This window comes from Ammospiza caudacuta, chromosome 1 (assembly GCF_027887145.1).
Source record: "Ammospiza caudacuta isolate bAmmCau1 chromosome 1, bAmmCau1.pri, whole genome shotgun sequence".
In the NCBI taxonomy this organism is placed as follows: Eukaryota; Metazoa; Chordata; class Aves; order Passeriformes; family Passerellidae; genus Ammospiza; species Ammospiza caudacuta.
In genome coordinates, this window is record NC_080593.1 from 80,611,156 (window position 1) to 80,635,675 (window position 24,520).

Sequence of the window (24,520 nt, forward strand, 5' to 3'; positions counted from 1 at the left end):
CTCTAAAGAGGGCTCCTCTATAAATGAACTCTGTGGAAGAACTTGGCTGTCTAAAAGCAATGTTTAATATTAGATACTAAAAGCTAGTACACAAGAGTCATGTGCCATCCCCTGGGGTAATATCTGCAGGAGGTGCAGGAGGCCAGTGATGCTCTGAGTGGGTGTTTGCCTGGGAGGATCTTAGGGAGCCTGAATGGAAGATGAGAGTCTGAGGCTCACAGGAGACAGCTTGTCCTACCACCGTGCAAGTGCTATTTAAACAAGGGAAATAAACTGTTAATGTAGCCATGATATTTTCTGAAAAATCCTTTCCTTAGGACTTTTTCTCCTGAGAAGCTGAGAGGCCTCAGAAACAAAATGTAAACAATGGTTATCTGCTGGTGTGGGATGCAACAGGTGCATCTGTGACTGGTCTCATGTGGTTGTTCCTAATTAATGGCCAATCACAGTCCAGCTGTCCAGACTGTCTCAGTCAGTCACAAGCCTTTTTTAATCATTCTTTTTCTATTCTTAGCTAGCCTTCTGATGAAATATTTTCTTCTATTCTTTTAGTATAGTTTTAATATAACATATATCATAAAATAATAAATCAAGTCTTCTGAAGCATGGAGTCAACATTCTTGTCTCTTCCCTCATCCTAAGACCCCTGCAAACACCATCACATATTAACTCAGAGAAATTTGGTGAAATTTGGTTTAGTTGTAAAGCCTCCCTTTTCTCTATGTTTTCAACCCAATTAACCAAGCAGCTCAACAATGACCCCTGAGAAGAAATTTTATTGGCTCTTCTGTCTCCCTTTTGAATATGAACTCAAGACATGCTCAGGTGAGAGAACAGCAACTGCTCTAGACTGCTGCTTGCTGGCTTCCTGAAAGGAATACAATCCTCCAGAATGCAAGTGCACTCATGATGCAGTTCACTGGCACAGAAGCTGAGATGAACCTGGCAGCAAGAGATGAACCTGCCTAGGAGGGGCAAGAAGCAGGGTCTCACCCAAGCTCTTACTTTCAGCTCTGCAGAACCACTCCTTGAGCAAAACACCAGGTCTTCTGTATAAAACAAAGGCCAAAATGTTATGAAATACTGAAAAAAATAATATTCAAAGTAGAGGCCCTTGAAAGAATTTGAGTGAAATGGACACATTTTGCAGGTTTATGCCTCATCCTGTACATTCTCCTTGCTCAATGCAATTTATTATTTCTCTTACCCTTTATACAAAAGCAAAAAAAATCTTGTGATGCAGAAGGCATAAACAGTAATGACAACAGTAATAGTCCATCTCCAAATATAGCCTATTCAGTTTTACACTGAGTATGTCTTTCACCTAGAAATAATTATCATCTCATTAACAGCAGTACAGGCAATAATATTCTGTTTTTCAAGGTACTTTAAATCTTTGTAAGTATCTCAGCTACAACTGGTTTTTTTCCCCTTTATAATAAGGACAGTAAAAATAAGTTATGCTTTGTGCACCTTCAACTGCAGTTGGAAACTAACAGGTTTCTACATCTTAAAAGTTTTTAATTCACTCTTGGATAATGTGAGAATCCAACCCACCATTTCTCACCATACATTTTTTTTGACACTATGAAGCCTCATGTTTGTGAAGCAGGAGTAGGTTATCCCAGAACCACTGCCCAGGATTCACTTTCACAGAGTGATTCTGACTGTGAAGACTCACATGCCTCAGTACATCACAGGAAGGTTTGGATGAATGCATTAAAAAAACCAGATACCCAGCAGCCAAAGAGAGGGCTTGCTACAAATTTCAACTCCTACTAGCAGATTCTTATTCTAGGTGTAAAACAGATGAACTACTTGATATTCAGAAAGCTAAAAATATAAAGGCACGAAAAATCTCAAGTTTCTTATCACTTCATTTCACAGTGTTCCACGTCTTCAAAATGTCTATCACCTATCTATGCACTAAGAACTTTAACTTACACATCCCGTCATGCAAGTCTCTCAAGCTGATGCTGCTAAACCCGGGTCTTTTGAGATCACTGGATCCCAAGGCAAAGATCAGTAGATCACTAGGTCACAAGGCAAAGCATTTTGGTCACACCGTATTTCCTCAGCACGGTCGGTGTTTGTGTATCGGCCCCGCGCTCTGCATTTGCGGGAGCACTACAGCGAAGGAAGGGCTGCGGGTGCCACCAGCTGGGCTGTCCCCTGGCCTGCAGGGACACCTGGTGACAGACCGGCAGGGGAGCCATGCGGCGGTGCGGGACCGGGTGAGGACTCCTGGGCTCCCCTGCAAAACCCAAACTGCGGGCCGGGGCAGCTGCGGGCCAGAGGCGAACATCTGCAGGGAAACGTCTGTGAAACGCCCTAAGACAAGGGCACTTGTTTCATTTTTCTTATTTTTTCTTTTTTTCCCTTTTTCTTTGTCTTTTTTTTTTTTTTTTTTTTTTTTTAATCTAAGATGTATGAGACACAAGGGCACCATACATCTTAGATTACGTAACAGGGCAGTGTCTGAATTCTGTCCCACCCCAGGAAGCCACAAGCGGTTGCAGAAGTATTTGATTCTAGAAAGGTAAGAGAGATGGGGAGAGAGGAAAGTACCCACTGTGTTCAGCCCATATAAGATGAAGGTTTGGGTTCTTTTCAATTTAAAAAAATTGGTTTTCCAAACTGAAGGCCTGACACTGAAGAGCACATGTAGAGGCCACCTACTACAGCCCCTGCAGCACTGACTGCTGCAACAGCCCAAAGGAAATGTATACTGTCAAAGACCTTGTAGGCAGATGTCTAAAAACACCACCCCAAACCCCACAATTCCAAGAAGGGGCAAATTGGGCAAACTGTCCCGTAGAGGAGACACCTGGTGATCACATTCAGTGTGCCCCTCCTTCCTCAGCACACCAAAGTATCCTCCCAACAGCCCTGATAAACCAATCTTTAGTCAGTACTGACCAGTTTTTCAATGGCTCAGTACATTTCAGGGTAGCATTTCTGCCATCCCACTGACTGACACTGGAGTTGTGAACAGCAACTCCAGAATTTCATCAGCACCCAGGCAGAAATGAGTGCTCTTGGGAAAGGGGACTAGAGAGAAGCCTTCTTTGGGAGGTTTCTACCATGCTGAATGTGACGCTTCACTTTCAGCTCTGTGGAATTAATAACATTTCTTTTCCATTTCTGAGAGCCTGAAGTTCTCCTCAAGAAATTCATAAATTGACATATTCTTTGAATGTGTCTGGCTTGGAGCACATTAGTCGATGTCATAGCACAAATATTCATTGCAGCCAGCTTGAGAACACGGCTCCTGTCATCTTCCAGCATTAAGCAAAAAAGGGAGCATTCATGAAGAACATTTGGCCACCTTCAGACATTCTTGATCCTGTCCTGCCAGCTAGCATAGTGGGAAAACAAATGGCAATTATGTCCAGAAGAAAACAAGATGCAGGAGCTGCACAACCAACACTATTTATACACCAGGGACACAAGATGCCAAGTTGAGCCCTGCACTCCATACACGGTGCAAGAGCTCCCTCTCCCCACTTCCTTCACATCTACACGGTTCCCTGACCACATCTGCCATCCAGGTGAGACAGGAGCTCCCACACTGCTCTCCAGCCTCCTTCACTGGCTCTGGACAAGAGGGCTGTCACTGTCACACAGAAATGCACTTTGCAAGAGATGGCCAAGCTTGGGCTCAGCTGTCTGAATAAAGGCACAGTCCTGAACCAAACACACCAGGTCTTGGGGAGCTCCCACAGGACACCAACCTGAGGCTTCTCTGAGCCTCACCCAGCCTCAGCTTGGATAGATTGCCTGCTCCAGCATCAGGCACACTTTATAACTTACTAGGAAACAGGATAAAGGCAAAATATAAGCTTGGTGTAGGCGGGAGTTTTTAGCAAAAACCACATATGATTTAAGCATCTCTTGCCCAGTCCCACGTTTCCAGTTCAAGACACAAGCCAATTATGTGAATTCAGTAATCTATGTGAATTGCTTCCAGCCCTAATAATGGCTACAAACTCAGGCCCTAAAAAGCCTCTGCTTTCGAGGTTTTTGTTATGCATTCATAACCACTACTCTACACATGTGACAATATCTTTTCAAAGAGGTGTTAAATCTCAAGAATATATATCACAATTCCAAAATTTCAGCTAATTAACTCATAACTACAACTTTTCTGTCAGAGTTATGAGTTGCAAAAGTTAATTTATTTTTCCTCCTCTTCAGCTTTTCTTGGATAACATCAATTCAGGGAATTACTTGGTTTTGCTGCCTGTGTGCAAGCAGCCAATAATTACTTTTACACAGGTTACTATACTTCACACCTTTCATGAACAAACTAACTTCAATGTGGATTACAAAAATTGAGACATTAAAAATTTAAAGTATAGGCCATAAAACAAGCAACAAAATGCTGCCAGATGAATTTAAGTTTTTTATTCCCTTGTAGCTCCCAGAAATTTTCAGTAACAAACAAATGGATTTAGAAGGCAACGAAAACATGACATATATAACAGAGTACATGATAGGCCTCATTAATGTGTTTAAAACACATTCTAGAACTTTTCTTAGAACAGAACTTTTAGAAAACATTTTCATTGTGTATATTACCTTCCACAATAATAGTTAACAAATTAATTTCAATTAGAACAGAAGAATTTTGCACGTCACTTTGTCCAAAATATTCAAATGAGAAGTTTTTATAACCTTACCCCATTTACAAATGAAGGCATTCTAAGTGACGTGCGTATGACCAGCATTTTGGTTAAATCAGCTTTCACTCTCTTGTTCCAAAAGTCATCTGTAGGACATACTTCTACTTGAACCTAAAAGCTGAATGCTTCATTATTTAATTATTTTTAAAGGTTTGTCAGCACTCCCCAGCATCTGATACATTCTGTATTCTTTCAGTTTTAAAGCAAAATGAATAACTAAGCAGAAACAGAACCTCTGATATCTCCACTCTTGGGAGGAATAAGCTGCACCAAAAGTTTATTTCCATCTACTGAACTCCCTGGACAAATTAAAATCCTCATGTTCTCTAGAGCAGCTGCCTGAGAGGATTAACAGTACAGGAACAATAACACGAACAGACATGGAAGTGAACAGACATGTGGCTCCCTTCTATCACCTTCTGTCATAACTGAAGTGGGAATTCTCTGTACTCTCTGACTTTGTGACCAACTATCAAACAACTTTTATACTCCCTTATCACATTTGCCATGTTCCTCTCCATGGGCTGAAAGGGGAAGAGCATTTTCAGTGTAACAGACACCTAAATAAGAGACACTTATGTAGGAAAAAACAACCCAAAGCATTAGAAAACTTAAGTAACATCTCTCTTATAGCATAAACCATGGCAGGCATTAAATTCCAACTGCAAAAGAATTGTATTACTTCCCGAGACCCAATTTTGTATAAATGGCTTCTAAGCACTATTACAAAGATCTGTCAAGACACTGCCACCTTACTTTCCCAGAAATTTCAATTGTCATTATTTTGGGGAGCAAAAAGTTAGCTCATGTCTTACCACAGAGCCTCATGAAAGAAATAAAATGGATAAATCTATCATTTTGGCAATTCTATTCAGAGTAAGTCGTTCAAGAAAAAAGGACTGCAGAAGCTTCCATTTCTTTTTGATGGAAAAGAAAGCCATGCTTGCAAAACCTTTACTATTTAAGATAGTACCTATTTGATACTTTATTTCAGATGTCAACTTCCAAAACACAGATTTCAAGTTATTGATTTAATCACATGGATTTTGTCATTGTCCTGTTTCAAAGTAGCATGGGAAACCTCCAGAAGCAGCACAGGTTTGTCTGCCAAACAATCACCTGTTCACAGCATTGTCTCTTGGCACATTCTGACTGGAATATTATAGTGTCTGTCATCTTCTGTTATGAGAGTCACCACAGGCCAGTCCTCCTCCGGGTCATTGGGGTAAAGTGTGATGAACTCATCGGTGCTGTGCTTATAGAGGCGGTACACTTGGATGGTGTACTGCAGGGCATAAGCAAGGAGAAACATCTCCACCTACATTGGAAACAGCAAAGATTGGTGTAAAATTCAACATGCCTCCTGAAAGATTTTCCTCATAAAAATAATAAACTAATACCTATCAGATGTAATTTTTCAAAGACAAAAACTGTGAAGTGAGAAGTCGTATACATGAGCATCTCTCATTCATTCTCTCATCTCCATTATCCCCCTCTATGACACCATGCATTTAACAACAAAGTCCTCAAATCCACAATGGCACAGTAGTAAAATCACCCTAAAGAAAAACTGCTTTACACAGTGTCCTATTGCTGCAAGCAGGTAGAAAAGACATTCTCTTGCATCAGTGTTCATCCTGTTAAGTCACTTAAAACCAGACAAAAGCGGGTTTCAGACAATGATCCTTTCACTCTTACAGGGTACTTTGAACTTTCCAGCCAAATAAAAGTAAATGGAAAGCCCTTAGAAAGCCCATTGACAGGAGAAGAAATTCAGAAAAAGAAGCTGTGAAAAGCTTCTACTTCATCTACTACAGTGACAAGAACATCCTGTTCTACATTACAATTTACAAAGAATCTTACTGAAATAAACAAATAGTCAGCACAAAAAACTGGTAACATAACTTCTTAACGTAAACTGAGCAGCAAAAAAAGTCACCAATGAATCACCTATTTTCATAGAAACAGCAAACTGTCTTATCTATACTGCAGTTGTCAGATTTTTAAGATAAGAAACAAAACCAAAACATAATACTTCCATGTTTCTAGTATCTACAATTAAGTTGTGAACTTCATTGCAGTCTCCCACTTGTAATGAATTCAATGGGATTTTTTTAATGGATGTTTCCAAAACCTTTCAATCTATTCAACTCCTATTTTTTGTAATATGTGTACCATTTATGCCCTGTATAAAACAGTAACTTCCATTAGCTTATCAGAATTCACCTGTGTATGTGCTACACTTGGTCTTCATAATTTGACTATTAGCTTTTATTGTGGTATTTTTTAAAAAGCAAAAAACTAAAGAGATCTATACAAGTGTTCTATTAATAGCAAACCCTGTTTCCAAAGAATGCTACCTGCCAGCCCCCAGACAAAACGTGGTGTTTCAAAGGAGGGCCTTTACAGACTCTCATTATAAGCAAGCAGTTCTAACATATTCTTCCCAACAAAAGACCAGATGCTTCAGTCAGCCCAACAAAACCTGAGACATTTCTTAAACCACTTGAAACTGAAAACTCCTAAACAGGAAAATAACACTTTAAAGAACAACCTCTCCTTACTTGTTCAAGGCCTCCGCTGTGACCAATATGATTCAAGTGATTCTGCATTAACTGACAAGGGTTGCTGGATGTATCCCGTGCAAACAGGAGCCAGGAGAAGACAGGAACTCTCCTTCCACTTTTATCAGCATTGTATAATTCAATGGCAGTGTTAAGCATCAAAAATTTCAGCGCTTCATAAAGACTGTACTCCTCCTCTTCATTCTTAAACAATTTATCACAAGCTTCTTGTTTCTCAAGAGGACCCTTTATTTCACTTATATTCTTCCACTAAAAAAAAACCAACAAACCATTAGACACAACACAACACAAACCAACAGCCATCACCATGCCAGAGCTGCAAAAAGTCACTTGTGAGTTGTCAGATGCTCCGACAGGCACTCAGAATTTAACTTATGAAGGGCTTTGTGCCTTTTGAAAAACAATCAAGAATATTTCCACAACTGTACCCCAAACAAGGTCAGGCTGACTTAGTCTGATTTTGCTTAAATTGATCCATAAGCAAAGCAAAAGGAAGGGATGCTACAAATTGCTGCAAGGTGGCAGAACAAATACTATTGTGGGACAATACACATTAAGGTAATAAATAACCTTTTTGCTTCCTGTGCCATAAAGCCTATATACTTCATATTTTTTACATTTCTGTTACTCAAAATGCATATTTCATTCCAACCCTCAAACTGCTGAATGCAGTATTCCAAATACTCTTAAAAGCCTTCATAAAGAGAATTTGCATTCACAGTAAGACAGGAACAACTGAAGAGTTTTTTAATAGGTTCCAGAGTTCCAAGAGGGAGAAAGCATGGGGCTAGGTAATACAGTATGAACATTTAAGGGACAATCATGTTCCTATGACCTGAAATAAATGTATAAAAAGGAAACTACAAAAACTACTCCTTTGAAATTACTTCAGAGTTGTTGTGTTTTTCTTTCCTTAATCTCATCCAGATAGCAAAAGATTTGTCTGCAGTTTACATCATTCCTTCAAATAAATACAAGAAATTATAGAGGCAGAAAGCTACTCTGTTATATTAATTTTTTCACTGAAATCTGTCTAATTAATAGTTTTCTGCAGAGCTGCTAGCAAATTAATTCCAGCATCAGGCTACTGCAAGTAGTAAAAGACCAGATGCCTCTCACATATCTGAACAGACATTCTTCACTTGACTTTTTTGCAGTACACATACAGAATAGGGACTTTCACTAATGAAAGCATACTTATGTTAAATTCTCCACATTCAAAAATCTTTTTCACTTTTCTTATTTGCAAGTGACCAAAGAATATACAAATACTTTTCCAACCTTTTGCCTTAGAAGTATTAAATACTCTTTTATTTCATCCCTTATTTCTCCCATCCTCTTGCCAGGTTTCTGTCTGAGCTGCCACTGCTTGATCCAGTCATACTTGCTCAGCAAGTTTTCAGGAAGCTGGAAGTTGAGAGAAGAAAAGGCAGCTTAAGCTAAAAGTCTGGAGAGGAAATGCCACCAACCTGCATATTTTATTTTTATTAACAGTTTTCACCTTAAAACAATACCTCAAATAGCCTTCTGAACAGATATCATAGTAAGATCACCACAACCAAGCACAAGTGGCTATTTATAATATTTGCTGGGTAACAGTAAGAATACTGCGGTCTATTACTATTTCCAGATCTAACGCATAAGCATTGAAAAAATTACCCACCAAGTTACTCATGCCTTCTCTTTTGTTTGTTTTTTTTTTTATTTTGTTTTGAGGTTTTTGCTTTTTTTAAATTAAAACACTCCTCCAACAGCAGATAGATGACAGTGACTTTGTTTGAAAGTGTTCCTGAACTAATAGAAGAGAAAATTACATTCATCAGATCGTCCTGAAGTCTTGGCAGACCACACACAAACTACTTTGTCCAGAACACACCAAAAAAAATCTGTTTCCTTTTCAAGGAGCATGATCCAAACACTCTAGGACAGGTTTTTTATTAAAGAAGCAAACAACTTGGGAATTTGCTGATGCATCAGATCATGTTTTAGCCTCAGAACTGCCTCTTTTACTGCTCAAGTGCTACACCTGCTCAGTTCAGAGCTTTTACACCTCCCTTGAAGGACACTCTAGCAGTTGCACAACCAGTTTTGTACCTTCATCTATTAACTCATTTTACTGCTAAAACTGTAAGAGCAACTTGGGTCTTACAATGGAGAAAATACTTGGCTAGAGCAGCACTTATGCCATCAGCCACCACCAGCCCATTTTCATTTTATTAGGACTCCAAACTAGTAATGTGTTCTCCTTAGTGGCAACCAAGTCTGTGTCAGAGAGGCACAGATCTTCTCCCACCCCAGCCTAGCATCCTGTGCACATAGAATGAAACAATCCAAAATTATATGCCAGTAACTTCTACAACTACAAATGTGCATGTAATCACCATTTTAAATTAAAAACAAGAAAAAAAAAAACAAAAAAAAACCCCTGTTTTATTTGTACTGCCAGCTGTCAGTATACACATTTCTCTTATGTGCCTTCTGCTTTGATGCATAACAATTTATCATTTTAGTTTGTTTTGTAGGTATACACCCTTTTTAAAAATATGCTAATTATCATATGACATTTTCCTCTATGAATCAGTAGCAAAAAAAAAGATGAACATCATTAAAAACTTCAAAGTACACAATTTTTAAAAAGTTTGCTCTTTAAAGGATCATTGGGAAACTATATTCTTTAGTCTGATAACATGGAAATGGTTGAGAGCTGAAAGAATGTGTTTTTTTACAAAAAGGAAACCATTTTGCAATGTACTTGCTGTAAAAACACCTCACAGAACTATTTTCATCAGTAATTACAAAAAATACAATGACAAAATGTTTACTTAAAAATTAGAGTGGCCAGAATGAGAACTTTTCAGTGGTCCTCTAAAGTGATGCAAAAAGGTAGTAAGGGCAGTGTGATTCTACTTGGACTGCTACCCTACACACAGGGCCTGCATCAGAAATTCACCATTTCCATTCCCAGCAGCACCCTGACAACTGGAACCTTGCTCTTCTCAAGTGGCTCACTTCTGAATAGGCAGCTTCTCACATGTTTTTTCCATGTTCACTAATATCTTCAAATAGACTTTGTTGACACAAGAATATTTCTGGAATATTCTTCTTCTGCTTGTAGGGGAATACCTTGCCCTTCTCATACATCAGTGCTCCATAAAAACTGTTCCTCGGGTCAGGTTGCAATTGCTCTTATGCTTATTTTAAACAACATTTAAGACACAGGTAATTACACACATTCTGCAAAGTCTACAGCATCCAATTTGTTATTCCACTTTCTAGAGAAACCATATATGGCACACAAGAATAGATATTATAATTTTGAAAAGCTGGGGGTTTTGCAAATGTTAGAATAAATTGTTTGTATTTTTTGTTATTGCAAGCTGTCTTGTGGAAAATCTCTTTCTGCCACATTATAGGCAGTAAGAAGAAACCAAGAGAGCAAGATTAGGACAGACAAGTGACAGTGACATTCCAGTAAGCACTGCAGTATCATTTATATCCTTTATAAACTGGAAACCAAGGGCACCTGGACTCAATTTCAAGTTGAAAGAATGACTGTGCATAAACAATAATCTTGAACATTACAACTTCTCAGTTCAGGGGATATTGGAAAGTGAGCATAGACATTATATAACAGAGAAATGAGATCATAATAAGTTAGACCCAATATTAGTCTATTGTGAGATCAGTTGACACATACCATAGTAAAATCCTCACTCTGCAGCCACCTTGGTAACTGGGTAGCTTGGCTTAATATCTGGAAAAGAGTTGCTCTGAAAGCACAATAGTTATCACCTCGTATTCTCCTTATAGATGCAAACTTCTGGGCAACTGCTTCATATCCCTATAAAAACACAAAATCCAAAGAACATGAAATCATTCATAAAACATTTTAAGGTCACACACTGTTAACATAAGAGGTATTGGAATAGTATCATCCAAATACCAATGCTACTTAAAAAAAAAGCTTGATGCACTACCCCTTTTGGAAGTTCAAATGTTTTTGTGTCACAAATTATACTCTGGAAAAAAATTTAAGTTTTGCTGAAAAACAACAAGAAACTGAAGAAATCTAATAGATAACTGTTTGAGGTATTTGCTTTATGACATAAACATCATTGAAATATGGGTAGCTAACTCATCTGGATTTCCAAAAAATATCCATCCTACACACACAAGACTACACATGATGCTTAAAAGAAATTTGAGCACTATTTGGTGCCACTTACCCAAACATGGCACATGTAGTTTGTTTCTGCCTCAGGGCAAGTTTGTGTTTACACTGAAATATCCTGACACTTGCCTCAGCACATTTGTTCCCTCCCTGCTGTTCCCACACTCAGTGGTAGCAGAAGCCTCGATGCTGAAATGCACTTCTGCAGCTCAGCTGCCCTGGCAAGGGCCCATGTCCTGTGTGTCCATATGTCTCACAGCAATCTCTCCAGGGAGGCATGGGGAGTTTTTGACTTTTGTAAGGTATCTTTATGTTTACTCAGACATAGCACTAAATTTCTCAAGCAACAAAACAACTTTATTTTCTACCATTCTAGGTCAAGATTATTATTAAAAAATTAGTTCAAAAACTGGTAAAAATCTCAGGAAAAATTTTTAAAAACCCATACAATTCACCACTTTCCGTTACCTGCCTTCCACTCAAAAATTTGGTAATCTGCTGTGCACTTCAACAGTCCACAAAATCAGCAATTTATGTCCATAAACAAAACATAAAACTTCAACTGAAAACAATAACAAAGGACAGTATTCATCAAAACTCTAAATTATCAGCAAGTAGCTTTGCTAAAAACACATCTGCCAGTTGTAAACCACTCGTAAGACCTCACAATGTAAAACACTGCTACTGTATTTCCTGTCTTAAAAGACTGACTGCAGAAAAAATCACATAGCAGACAAAAACCAAGAACCTAATAAAATTCAACAAAACCAGAACTGCTACCTTTCTCATCCTTTTTGCTGCTGGTGTATTTCCTCTCCATTCCTTCATGCAATACTCCATGATGTCCATTTCAGGTGAAACACTTAATTTATATTCTGTCAAAACAGAACATGCAACATTACATGCAACGGAACATTATAAAACAGAAAAAGGTAGAAAGCACATCAAATTTCTAAATACACTGTCACTTTAAATTAACTTCAGTGCCAAATGAAACTGGCAGCACAACCTGTAGCTACTGAGTAATTACTGCTGTGGGAGGGGATAAAATCAGCTTGTTCTGAAAATTACACGTGAAGCTATGATGTAGTTCAATAAGACAAGGAACACTCTGCTCCTCTCTTCTGCAAAAATTAATTGGTCAAGAGGAGAAATTACTCAAGTACTCTTCATTTTCTTACCAAGCAGAAAAATATTGACAAGTTTCTCGTCTTCTTATAGCAGCTAGACTATAAGGGAGAAAGAGGAGAGATCTTTCTCAGTAAGGCAGTAACAATACCAGAAAGAAGAGATGCAGTTTTGCCTTGGAATCCCAGCAGCCTTCATCCCAAAAGCAGGTAGTACTGAGGGTATCAAGGCAGGCCAGCAACAGATGCTGCTATGATGACTATGACTGAGTAATTTTCAAGCACAACACTCATAACAGAGACTATGTGACTGCTTTCCAAAGAATTCACATTGACTCATAAAGTAACTACAGAAACAAAGGGAATGATATATTAAGAGCAATTAATTTTCCAGAGAATTGGTCTTTTTTTGAATCAAACTGTACAATGTACTCAGCTGTAAGTAACAGCCATTGAACACAGACATCTGTGCATAGAAGTCCCTGGAAGAAAGAGTATTAGGACATCACACATCAGTGCTACAGTGAGTTGCAATACTGTATTTGAAACTTCACACAAAGTTTGATTGTACCTGATGAGTTTGTTTCACTAAGTAGTATCTTCTCTCTCTCTATTTCTTCTTCATCACGGTACATGTCCTCCTCACTGCAATAAAAATCAACACATACCTCAAGTATCAGCACAAATCCTCCTCTCTTTTTCAACCTCTTCCCCTTTTTACAACTCAGGAAAGTATTTAAGTCTTTCTACCTTTTTTTCAACTCAATTTGCTTTCCGTCATACCCATTTTCATAGAACCAACATTAGCTCTCAAAAATAGAGACAAGTTTTGAAAACCCTCTTAACAGCTCCCCTCCAGTATCTGTCACCAGGCTGGTAATAAATCATTGCCTGAATTTCTCTTCTGTGGTTGAATGAGTACTACAGTTCCTTCTACAGTATTTCTACATTTTAGAGTTTAAATCTGCAAAATAAAGAAGTCAACATGTCTATTTGCTGCACATATGAATAATGCAGCTAAGGAAACACTGCCTAAGAGGGCTTTGTATCTACACACCACTGGGACTGACCAACCTGCCTCATGCTGAGCAGAACACATGACAGAATACAATGAAAAGTGGCCAGCTACCTGCATTTAGTTTGAATGTTACTAAGTCTAAGGAGAATTTCCACCATGATCCAAACTGCAGCTTACAGGCTAGCTGAAATCCAGAGAAACGTTTCTTCCTCAAATAATGTGGGCTTTCTGGCCAAGGTACACTGTCAAGAACCTGCATCTGAGCATACATATGACATTCTGAAGTCAAGTTATGAGCATGAGAGGGGAAATGATGCCCTGCAAGAATAGTGCATAGACCAGCATCTGTAGCTTGGATGGGAACATTACTGCTGAAAATGAAGGTGCATGCAATGTCCAAAAAACTGACTGCAAATTTCACATTCCACTCCTGAAAGGCATTTGTCATATAATTACATCTAGCAAGTAAACTTCTAAAAAATAATCACAGCTTCACAATTAAAATACTTTTAAAAAAAACGTGTTACCAGTCATATTAGTATCATTTAGGCATAGCACGAAAAGAGGTTTACATTGGAAGTCAGTTTTTCAAAGAAAGTACATAAACAGAAAAAGGCTGCAAGGTTATTGCTTACTGCCCACTACTATTAGTAGCTTCTAATCTACTCCTCAAGAACACCCCAAATCTCAGCCTGCCTCCAAAAGATTGAGAAGAAATCAAGGCACATCTTACATCACTAAGAGAGGACAAGCAATTAGGAAGACTGTGAGAAAGAGTTTAATGTAGCCAGATGGTAACCGGATTACTTTCATTAAACTTGAAAGGACAGACCACTAAATGATGGCTCTGTATTTCTTTTTCTTTATGTCCAAACCAGCTTACTCAAACCATCTGTGTATATCTCCCTTGAGAACAAAAAATCTTTAGTATTAAAAGCAATGTAGGTTAATACCAGGAAACTCATCTACTGGGCTGTCATACAAAACTTGTTCAGTTTTTACTCAAGTGCTCAAGTAGCTGCAAGAAATCTCATTTTTAACAACACTAAATAATCATTAATCAAAAGAGAAACAGTAGATGTAGTAGGTATCAAACACAGTATTATCTGGTGAGAAGAAACATCATAGAAATATTTTTTTCAAGTCCATATTCATGTCACACTATGACGCTGGACAAAGCCTAATTTCTCAGTAGAGTTTGAAGTCCATTAAGGTTTGTGAAGACTTGAAAGAATATTTAACAACCTTGAAAACATTATTAAAAAAAACACACAGCCTGGTATGTGACAGCAGCAATCCCTAGCTTATCTTCTGTATAAGCCCAGTATCTAAAATTTAAAGCACCAACCTCCCCCTCTAAGCATGAAGAAACCTGCTGCTACAAGGGATCCCATGGGGAGGGAAATTGTGTCAGGACAGGGAAATTGCTCTTTTGCCATACAGCCTTGAATAAATTCAGCACAAGATGCAGAAAGAAGTGGTCAACTGACCAAGGCAGTGAGATTACTCAAGAAAGAGGAAGTTTGGTGTAAAGGAAGCAGTGTCATGTCCCTTCTGCAGATATTATGAAACCACCTTTTTTCTGGGAGCTGACAAAACAGAGGCAGCCACAGACTGAGAACATGACAGATGAACATCCAGAGTAAACAAGGTACTGCATTTCAAGAGAGTTGTTTTGAAACCCAGGTAGGCAAGAGGTGCAATCCATCTGCACAGGCACCCTCATTCCAGAGATGAAAGTGTGTCGTAACACTGTTGTAGCATAGCAATTGTTGGGTAAATCTGTGGGAACTAAAGCCTTTCCCCATTAATGTTCAGATAAATATTTGAAAAATATACTGAAAATAAAGTAAGAGTGGAAAAGAATGATTAAATGAAAACATGCATGCACAAAAGAAAAAAATAGTGCAAGAAGTTTCATGAAAATAATTAAATTATTGAACTAGTTAATGGGATTTTCCTGAACCAAAGATACCAAGGAAAAAAAATCATAAATTTACCTTCATAAACTGAAAATATCCTCCCTTTCTATAGGAAAACTGTTAATATATTTTTAAAAATTAATCCTTACCTCTCCTCAGATGACTCCACTGCTGAACGATTACCAGACCCAGGCAGATAAAGCTCACAGTTTCTGGATGCATCCTGATCCATCACAAGAGATTTAATCATATCTGTCTTCTCAGCTCTCCCAGTACTTCTGTATACACAGTCTTGTCTTATTTCTGACGTAGTTTGCTCTGTCTGGTCTGCAGGTGCATTTGCTGAGCCAAGTTCCTCAGAAGTAAGACCAACTTCATTTTTATGCTTCATCAGCTGTGTGGGAACACTCTCTATTTTCTCTTCTGCACCTGCAGAAATGCCAGTTGGTTCTGTCACCCATCCTTGAAGATTATCCTGGCTTTGAAGAATGAAAAAATACATGAAGTTTCTCTCTCAGAACAAAAGCATATGTTTCAGGAAAACTACAATATTTTAAGAGTTACATTATATTTTGAGAATTCCGAGGATAAATTATTCAAAACCAGGAATAAAATCCAAAACAGATTGGTGAAATAAGACAGCACCCAAGCTAATGTCTAACTCACTCTCATGACCATCATTCCTTATGAAGGCTAAGCTGTACCAGTTCCTCAGACACAACCTGCACAGTGTCCTACCCAACACCTGCTATCCTTGGGGTGCATTATCACCTAAAACCGCAAGGATTAACAGAAATTTTAAAGAAAGAAGTTTCAGTCCTGCAAGAAAACAGTTTTTACAAACTCATCTGGTGCTCTGTGAAACATCCACTCCACCAGGATCATTGCTAAGTACAAAAATTTCCAATATTTGCGTCTTCCAATATGATCAAGGTATGAAGACAGGATGTCTACAATCCATTCTATCAAGCTCCCCAAAAGTTTAGGATGTGCCCATATAGTAAATTTTCAGGGATATTTACCTTAAGTTGACACATAATCCTGCCTAAAAGTTTTGGTTGCTTGGCAGTTGTCACATTGTTGTTCTAGACAATTAGTGGTTACCCACGCTGGTCATCTCAGAGCTCACAAACTTAATATCCACTCTATAAACCTTAAAACTGCATACACATTTCTGTATCTATGTTAAAGGCTCCTACCTTAAAAATACCTTTGCTTACTGGCATTACAGCCCTTGGCACCTGAGCCCTGACACGTACCAAGCTGTCCCACAGCACAGAGCTCAGCACCAGAGCTCACAGAAACACAGAGGGGGCTGAAAGGGACTTGAAAGGTCACTGGGTCCCAAGTCCCCTGCTGTGGGCACGGACACCTTGCACTGGACCAGGCTGCTCAAAGCCCCATCCAGCCTGGCCTGAACACTTCCCAGGATGGGAATTCACAACTTCTCCGGCAACCTTGTTCCAGCGCCTCACCACTCCGACAGTACAGAATTTCTTCCTAATATCTAATCCAAACGTCGTCTTTTTCAGCTGGACTCCTTCCCCCTTATCCTGTCACTACCTGCCCTTGTAAAAAGTTCCGCCTCATTTTTCTTGGAGGCTCCCTTCAGGTACTGGAAGGCCACAATTAGATCACTCCAAACCCTTCTTTTTCCCAGTCTGAACAGCCCCAACTGTCTCAGCATTTCCTCATAGCAGAGGAATTCCATCCTCCCTAATCAACTTCGTGGCCCTCCTGGGGACTCGTTCCTAGAGTGCAGCACTGCAGCTGGGGTCCCACCAGAGCGCTCCAGAGGGGCAGAATCCCCTCCCCAGACTCCGCTGCCCGCGCTGCTTTGGAAGCACAGTCGCATTCCAGGTCCCGATCTCTCCCGTCCCCGCTCCCTCTGCGCAGGGCACGGCCACCCGTGCGCAGCCCGGGGAGGCCTCACCTTTCCGCCGCGCTCCGTCCCGCCCGGCACCGCGAAGCCGGCACGTCCCGCCGAGCCCCGGCGGCCGCCGCCGTGCCCGGCCCGAGGGGAGGGCGCGGGGCTCGGCCCGGCCGCCGCCGCTCGCCGCTCATGCCGGCGGGGCTCCAGGCACGGCGGGCAGCGGCAGTGCCGAGCCCAGCCCCAGCACTGCCCGGGTGCCCGCCCGGCGCCTGTCGGCCCCGCCGCCGCTCCCGCCCCGCCGGAACCGGCACCGGCCTTGCCCCGCCCCCGGAAAGGGAGGCACCGCCGGGCCCTCAGCCCGCAGCCGCCGCCCGGGGAATGGAAACAGGGAAAGTGGTCCGGCACCCCTCGCCCGAAGGTGGAAGGCAACCATAAGTTCTCGTTAACAGAAAATACGGTGGAAATAAGAGTTGTTTTCCCGCTGCCAGACGGCCCGTGTAAAAGGAAGTGCTCTAAGAATGCAAAGCGTCTGCGTGTGTTTGTGTGTTTGTGTGTTTGTGCATGTGTGTTTGTGCGTGTGTTTGTGTGCGTTTGTGTTTGCATTTCTGTATGTGTGTGTGTGTGTATGTGTTTGCGTGTGTGTGTTTGCGTGTATATATGTGTGTATGTGTGTGTGTTTGTGTGTATTTGCAGCTCGTCTGGAGCTTGCCAGAAGCTGGAAGTCTCTCTTCTGCGCGCAAAGAGATACATCACCACGTTCTAATGATACACCCTTACGAAACTCGCGGCAGAAGAGAAGCGTGCACGGAGAATAGATGAGAAGCCTTTAAAAATTACATGCTGCTGAAACATACCCATTATTAAAAAAAAAAAACCAAACACCACCGCAACAAAAACAACCAAAAAAACCCAGCCAAAACAAACAGAAACGAAAACAACATAACCCAAATAAACAAAATACAGCAACAAAACAAGGAACGCCCCCAAAACTCGGTACAGTATAATCTGTACCGTGATAGGAAAATCCACTGCAGTTTAGGCATTTGAGGGGGTCTTCACATTGAAATTGGGCCTGGAAATGAAGTATTTGTCTTCTTTCTGCAATTTCTGTCATAAGAATGTGTTTTCTCTGAGTATGACAAGTGATATTGAGACTGGAGGCAAATAACTACTACAAATATACAATCTGAACAGCCCCAACTGTTCAGACTATTTTAACTTCAGCGAAGTTAAAATCGTTTTAACACGTATTTAGAGTATCAAAAAATATTGGGAGAACATTTTAAAGGTGGAGGTCAGGTAGTAGAATGTCTAAAAGGTTAAAATGGCAATGATAACTAATTTGCAACATAATGAAACTTAGTATAAAACTGATAGATGTTTTTGTAAACAAACCTTTTCTATTTCTTTTATCTTTTGAGATGTGTGGAAGTATCATGAATGTTTGAAGGAAAAATAAAAAAAAAATCCATTACCTTAGGTCTCTTTATCACTGCTCTTCTTGTGGATCAACTTCATGTTGGACTGCTCTTGACAATATCTCCTTTGAAAAATCTCTTTGTTTGAACAGCTTTTTGCCTGACAGGTTTGTCTTAATATGCATTCTTGTTTCCCACTGGCCATTCCAGAATTACTCACTATCAAACAGCTAGTCCACTTGAAATATGCTCACCTGTTTCCCAAGTTCCCATCATTTAAATAATTCAGATGTAGTAGCATTTAAGAGCCATTACAGTTGCCACTTTTTAAAAATTAGGTTTGTTTGTTATTTACCCACCTTTGCTGTTCTCTCCGCAGCTTTAGGGCAGAGATGTTTTGTCTGATCATTCCCACTGTAAGTTCCCTGCATCTTTTACTAATTGTAAGGTACAACCACTAAGCTAACTAACAAAGTCCATGAAAATAGACAACAAAGACATGCAGTGTAATACAGGAGATCATATTTTGTAAGTCTGAAATATTTCTGTTCTTGGTACTTTCTGGTGAAGGACACTAGCAGCTCAGATTTTGATAAAAAAAGAACCCATCAAACACCATGAGAAAATATATTTTTACCTTATTTAATGTATCTTAGTGCTTACCAGCAGTTGTTACCTTCTTTGCTAAGTTAATTACATAGCATGACTTTAAAAGCACTCCACATTTTTCAGGATTATGATTAGAAACCTTTGGGTGATCAGTTCTTGTGGCTATAGGGAAAAATAGATGGGGAAAACCCACCAGTAAGAGTCAAATGGGCAATACAATATCCACCATATACTTGTGGAATTACACATTACCCATGATATTTTCTTTCCTTTAGCTTCCCTGAATTTGTTAGAGGTTTTGGACATGCATTCCTAAGAACATACATCTCCTCCCTGGTACATAAAGACAGGTGTATCAAGATGCTGCTTTCCACTTTTATAGTTTCTAATTTTATTTGTCCCTAGAGTGAGCTCTAAATTGGTGTGCTGCTGTCCATCAAGCAGAAGTGTGTTCTCAGCACCCTGTGTTCCTTTTCTAAATGACTGAGAAAAATACGTGGCTTTGGTGCAGTGAGTGGGGGTTTTTCAGTCCCTCAAACAGAAAATGGAGACTGTGTGAGTCATATCAGTATAAACTATACATCACTGCTAAAAATTATGTCTGTTTGCAAGTTAAAAACCTGTAATTATTTTTTACATGCACCAGTCTGAACAATTAAAGTTACAAGCTTTCACAAAAAGAAAAAACAAAGGCACGTTTAAAAACCTGCTTCACTTCTCTTAAACAAGCTCAGTTTGCCCATTTAAAAAAGCATTCTTAAAATGGGAAAATTGCCTCTGAATTTGATAAAAATATTTATTAAAGGATGTAACAGTATGATGTAACTATTTTTATTATTATTAAACTAAGAGTACCTCATGTGCTCTAATTGGAAAATAATAACAGAAAGGTTCTTTTTAGAGTGCTGTCAGTAAACCAACATTCTCAGAAATTATTATGTCAGAGTAATATTTATTATGCCAGCAGTTATGTCCTGACTGTTGCCAAGACCACAGACAACCTTAGTGGTTCAATCAATTAACTAAACCTAAAGCTAAATACATTTTGTGTATTTTACACCTTTTTTTCCTTTCCAGTTTCTGCAGTAAAAAAAAAAAAAAAAAAAAAAGAGAGAGAGAGGATATATCTTCTGCAGAAGGCAAATAGTGACACTACATGACTACATGCAAAATTCTAGCAGGCTTTTTGAGACAGAAACTTAAGAAACGTACAAATATGGGTTGGCTCATCTTCTCTACCCATAGTATGAAGCATGTATTTCCTTTATTGACTGATTGAATATTCATTTTTCTTTAAGTTTAAAGACAAAATTTAAAATTAGAGTTACTCTTTCATTTTTTACATTAAGTGTGCGAAAGTTGCTTGCATTTTTATGGTCACGAATCTACTCTAATCTAATCCAGTAACAAAGAAGAGGAAAGATGAACTGTAAGAAGCAAACCCACCATATGGCCTGACTGGAGAAGAGATCAAGGTGAAGTCAAGTGGTGACTTGTCACATTTTGCCCAGGGACTCTGATGTGTCTGCATCCATCACATCTGCCAAGTCAGGTGATAAAAGCTCATCTGCACACTTACCAAGGAGCACAGGGAGACCACTCTCATCAGTTATACAGGTGGAAAGCCTGGCTGAAAATCTAATGGGAGGTGTCTTTTGCAGTCAGTACTTTGTGAGGTAGTGTGCCATGAAGGTCAAGACATCAAGAGAAGCAACATTAAGTTGGGTTCTGAACTAATGAAACATGCCAAAGAACATCTCAGAGTACACCAGCACCATGATAAAATTGCACTTTCATATCAAAAATCAAGAAGCTAAGGATTTTTTATTACAATGCTTAAATTCATTTGTCCATGTTACTGTTTTGTAAAAGCGAATAGAACTGGTATTTTGCTCTAGTAAGTCAACAGATCAGCCTCATGGTCTTTTTCAGTTCATTAATCAAGTGGACTCAATCCACTCATTTGGAACAGATCCGTCTCAGCTGATGTTCATAAGTGTACCTAATGAACAAGCCTTTGGAGTTGCTTGGATGTGGCTGCCCTTGGAACAAGGAATGTGTTTCTGCCTGCTGTGCAGCTTCTCCCCAGCTGACCAGCTCCTCAGACTCCCACCTGTTGATGTAGCTTCGGTCAGCTGCCTTTGGTCCTTGTTCCCTGACGAGAAGCAGATCTCCATTTCCCGTTTGACCTTGCACCAGCCTTCCTCAAGAGGCAAGACCAGGCTACTGAAGCTCTCACCCATTACCCCTCTGCCAGCTGTGGCTTTTGAATTGGTTTTGGGGATGGTAAAAGCCACTGCCTTCTCAGTGCAGCTGGCAACATCCCCTGGCTTCCACCACGAAGGAGACCTTCAGCGTCAGCCACAGTATAAACTCTTTATCATGGTACTGTTCTTAAACCTTCTTGATACATACAGAAAATTTTCAGCTTGAAAAAAAACTATCAATAGGAAGGCTGAACCGATCCATAAGATATATTGAACTAGAATAGAGCAGAGAGTTCCCTAAAGCAGAGATCCTTTGGAGGGCTGTAGCACTAGGATTTAGTCTGGGCAGCAGCTTACTACCTTAAAAAAAAAACAATTAAAATTAAAGTATATATAGCTCACATTACTGAGTGTGGAAAGGTGCATAACAATACTGGAAACGCTATCTCCTTACCCAGTTCTGATCCACTTAGTGGCTGCATCTGAAGCATAATGGCCTGCTTGATTTTGGAGATTTTGTGATGGGAAAAGTTCTTAAGTCTCTCTCTCAGAAGGGGGAGTCTATCTAAGAAGTCTTCTGGAAACTCAGCACAATGAAAGGCAAGACATAATATTAATGCTTTCCTTTTCTAGAGCTCTTCATCCTGTGCTGAGGAAGAGGGTAAATTAATCTTACTGTTGTCTTTAGGGGAAACTTTCCTCCAATTCTGTGATCAAACTGCCAAAGGAACAAGAATAAGGGCAAAGTTAGCCCAGGAAATACCTTCAGATCCTTTACATGAAGTATATTGTTGTGCTTCAGGGGATCCACATGATGTCTGAACAAAGATTTTATTTACAGACACAATTTACTGTGGGCAGTGAAACTAATTTGACATTTTCTGCAGGCCTTGTCATTCACCACATTAAACCAAAATGTTCCACAATTCTGTCTCAAACATTAATGCCTCTTCTGCTTTTTTTTTTTTTTTTTTTTTACAGTTTCAGATTTCTGGGATTATCATTTTAATCTAGAAGATAATGAGCATATACATTTACGTAGCAAATAGTTACTGTACCCTGTCCCATCTCTCACTTTAGGTTTAGAAGTTGCTGCAAACTTTTATGGATAGAAGAGAGGCAGCTACCATGCCCAAATAATAAGGAAACATTCCCTATGAGACAGGCTTAATTTAAAAGCTGGTGGGTTATTGGGATGAGCCACATCAAACAAAAGAAATTACGTCAAAATAATAAAAAATAATTAAAATTTAAAAAGTATTATGGTTCCACAGGTACTTTTCCAGGAGATCTTTACTTTGGGCAGTTTTACATCATGTGAATAAATGTGTAACAATTTCTTAAGACAAAATCGTCATTGCTAAAGACAATTTAGACATTGTCTAAAGACAAAATCCACATGCAGCTGATATTTTTGAACCTTCTGAGACAAATGTCCAAAGCCTGTTCAGATAGGATAATTTTATGAAAAGAAGAAGCTTCAGGACGTTTATGCAATTTTTTTACTGTCATCATCTGCAAACGTTTGGAGCTGCCAGACTGAGATGCTCGTATCTGATCCTCTGTTGCTGGGTCTTAACCACCTGCTTCTTGCTGAACACCAGCTCACAACAAGGAGGTCAGTCTGGTCACAGGGCTATCCTCACCTCACATCTACAGTGTTCAGCACTGACAAATTGCTCTGGAACAAGGCTTGCAGGGTCTTGTAGAAAGACTCAGAAAACTTTTGATCTCTATGCTTCCCGAGAAGCTTTTCCGATTAAAAGATTTTTTATTATTAAATCTTCCGGGTAAGGAGTCAACTCGTAACTTGAGAATGATTCACCAGACAGCCTGAACAGTGTGGAGGTCCAGGAACCTGCAGTATTTGAAATGTAGGGAGTGCAAAGACATTAAAAACGCTGGTAATTCCATAACATTGGAGCAAATCCTTTCTATCCATTGTCATGGTACGTTATTTATGCCTAGCATGAGTGGCACAGTAATAGTGGGCATCTGTTTCTCTTTGCCTTCAGGAAAACTAGTCATCTGTGGTCATTCTCTATTCTGGCAATAAGTAACTAACCTGTTGCTGTTTTTTGCATTATTCTTCTGATGTTTATTGGTTTTGGGTTCTTTTTTTGTGGTTTTGGAGATGCTTTTGTGTTTGTGTGTTTGCTTTTGATGCTTTTGATGTGTTTGCTTTTCCCTCTGGATTCTTCTTCTTTGTCTCTCTGAATTTTCAGGTATTTCTTTTTTGAATACCAGTGTCAGATAAATTTTCTATCCAAGGCTTATCTTTATTGGAATCAATCAATCATAAAAACCCAGGCCAAAACCTAATCTGTGATCTCCTTGCTCAGATCATAGAATAAGCTGAACAACATTTATCACCCTGATTTGTGCTATCACATCAAGGACATGCAAATGTGGTTGTCATTAGCTGACCAATTTACCCAGTCCAAGTTTCTGCAGGTATTTACATGGAAGGTCCTATGGTAACACAAATCATGTGGAGATACAAAACACACCAAATACATAAGGTGGCTGCTGCTGTCAGGCTTAAGAACAGCCATAGTCCCTGATGGTTTGTATTTTGTAGCCAGATGTGTTTAGAGAAGTGGCCACAGGCTTTGGGGTATCCCAGACATAAAATACTGTCAGTTTTTGGTGCTCCTCTACCCATTGTATTTTCTGACAACACTGCCTGTCAAATCTGTCTTCGGCATCTCAGGCCAGCCTTGCACTTAGGGATAGATTTTGCCTTGGAGTGTGGAAAATGCTCATTTACATTTCAGCTAAACCCAGGAATTTTGAGAATAAACAGATAGATCTTGTTGCAGTTGTTGGGTGTAGAGACAGAGGAATGCCAGACAGAAATGGAGTTATTTTATAATTTTCTCTTTACAAAGTGCTCTTGCAAGAC

General features: G+C 39.5%; 1 protein-coding gene across 3 annotated transcripts; it reads right to left on the bottom strand.

Moving 5' to 3' along the window:
• Positions 1-4,391: 4,391 nt before the first annotated feature.
• OTULIN (OTU deubiquitinase with linear linkage specificity) lies at positions 4,392-17,647 on the bottom strand. 3 transcript variants are annotated; one of them, XM_058810506.1, is made up of 8 exons: positions 17,442-17,647; positions 15,658-15,987; positions 13,140-13,213; positions 12,222-12,316; positions 10,968-11,111; positions 8,552-8,677; positions 7,250-7,519; positions 4,392-6,003 (listed from the first exon to the last, which is right to left on the bottom strand). In XM_058810506.1, exons 1-8 carry the CDS (start codon positions 17,570-17,572, stop codon positions 5,809-5,811), a joined length of 1,365 nt encoding a protein of 454 aa, XP_058666489.1. In that variant the 5' UTR covers positions 17,573-17,647; the 3' UTR covers positions 4,392-5,808. The 3 variants fall into 3 exon arrangements, with proteins under 3 accessions (XP_058666489.1, XP_058666506.1, XP_058666498.1); XM_058810523.1 differs by having other exon boundaries at positions 15,658-15,983; positions 17,442-17,507; XM_058810515.1 differs by lacking the exon at positions 8,552-8,677.
• Positions 17,648-24,520: the final 6,873 nt, after the last annotated feature.

Excerpts from the sequence above, each read along its gene's own strand:
- OTULIN (XM_058810506.1), bottom strand. The coding sequence starts at position 17,572 with ATGAGCGGCGAGCGGCGGCGGCCGGGCCGAGCCCCGCGCCCTCCCCTC. Across the intron at positions 15,988-17,441 it reads GGACGGAGCGCGGCGGAAAG|CCAGGATAATCTTCAAGGAT; the intron begins GTGAGGCCTCCC and ends CATTCTTCAAAG. Across the intron at positions 8,678-10,967 it reads AGAGTGAGGATTTTACTATG|CTTCCTGAAAACTTGCTGAG; the intron begins GTATGTGTCAAC and ends CTCAACTTCCAG.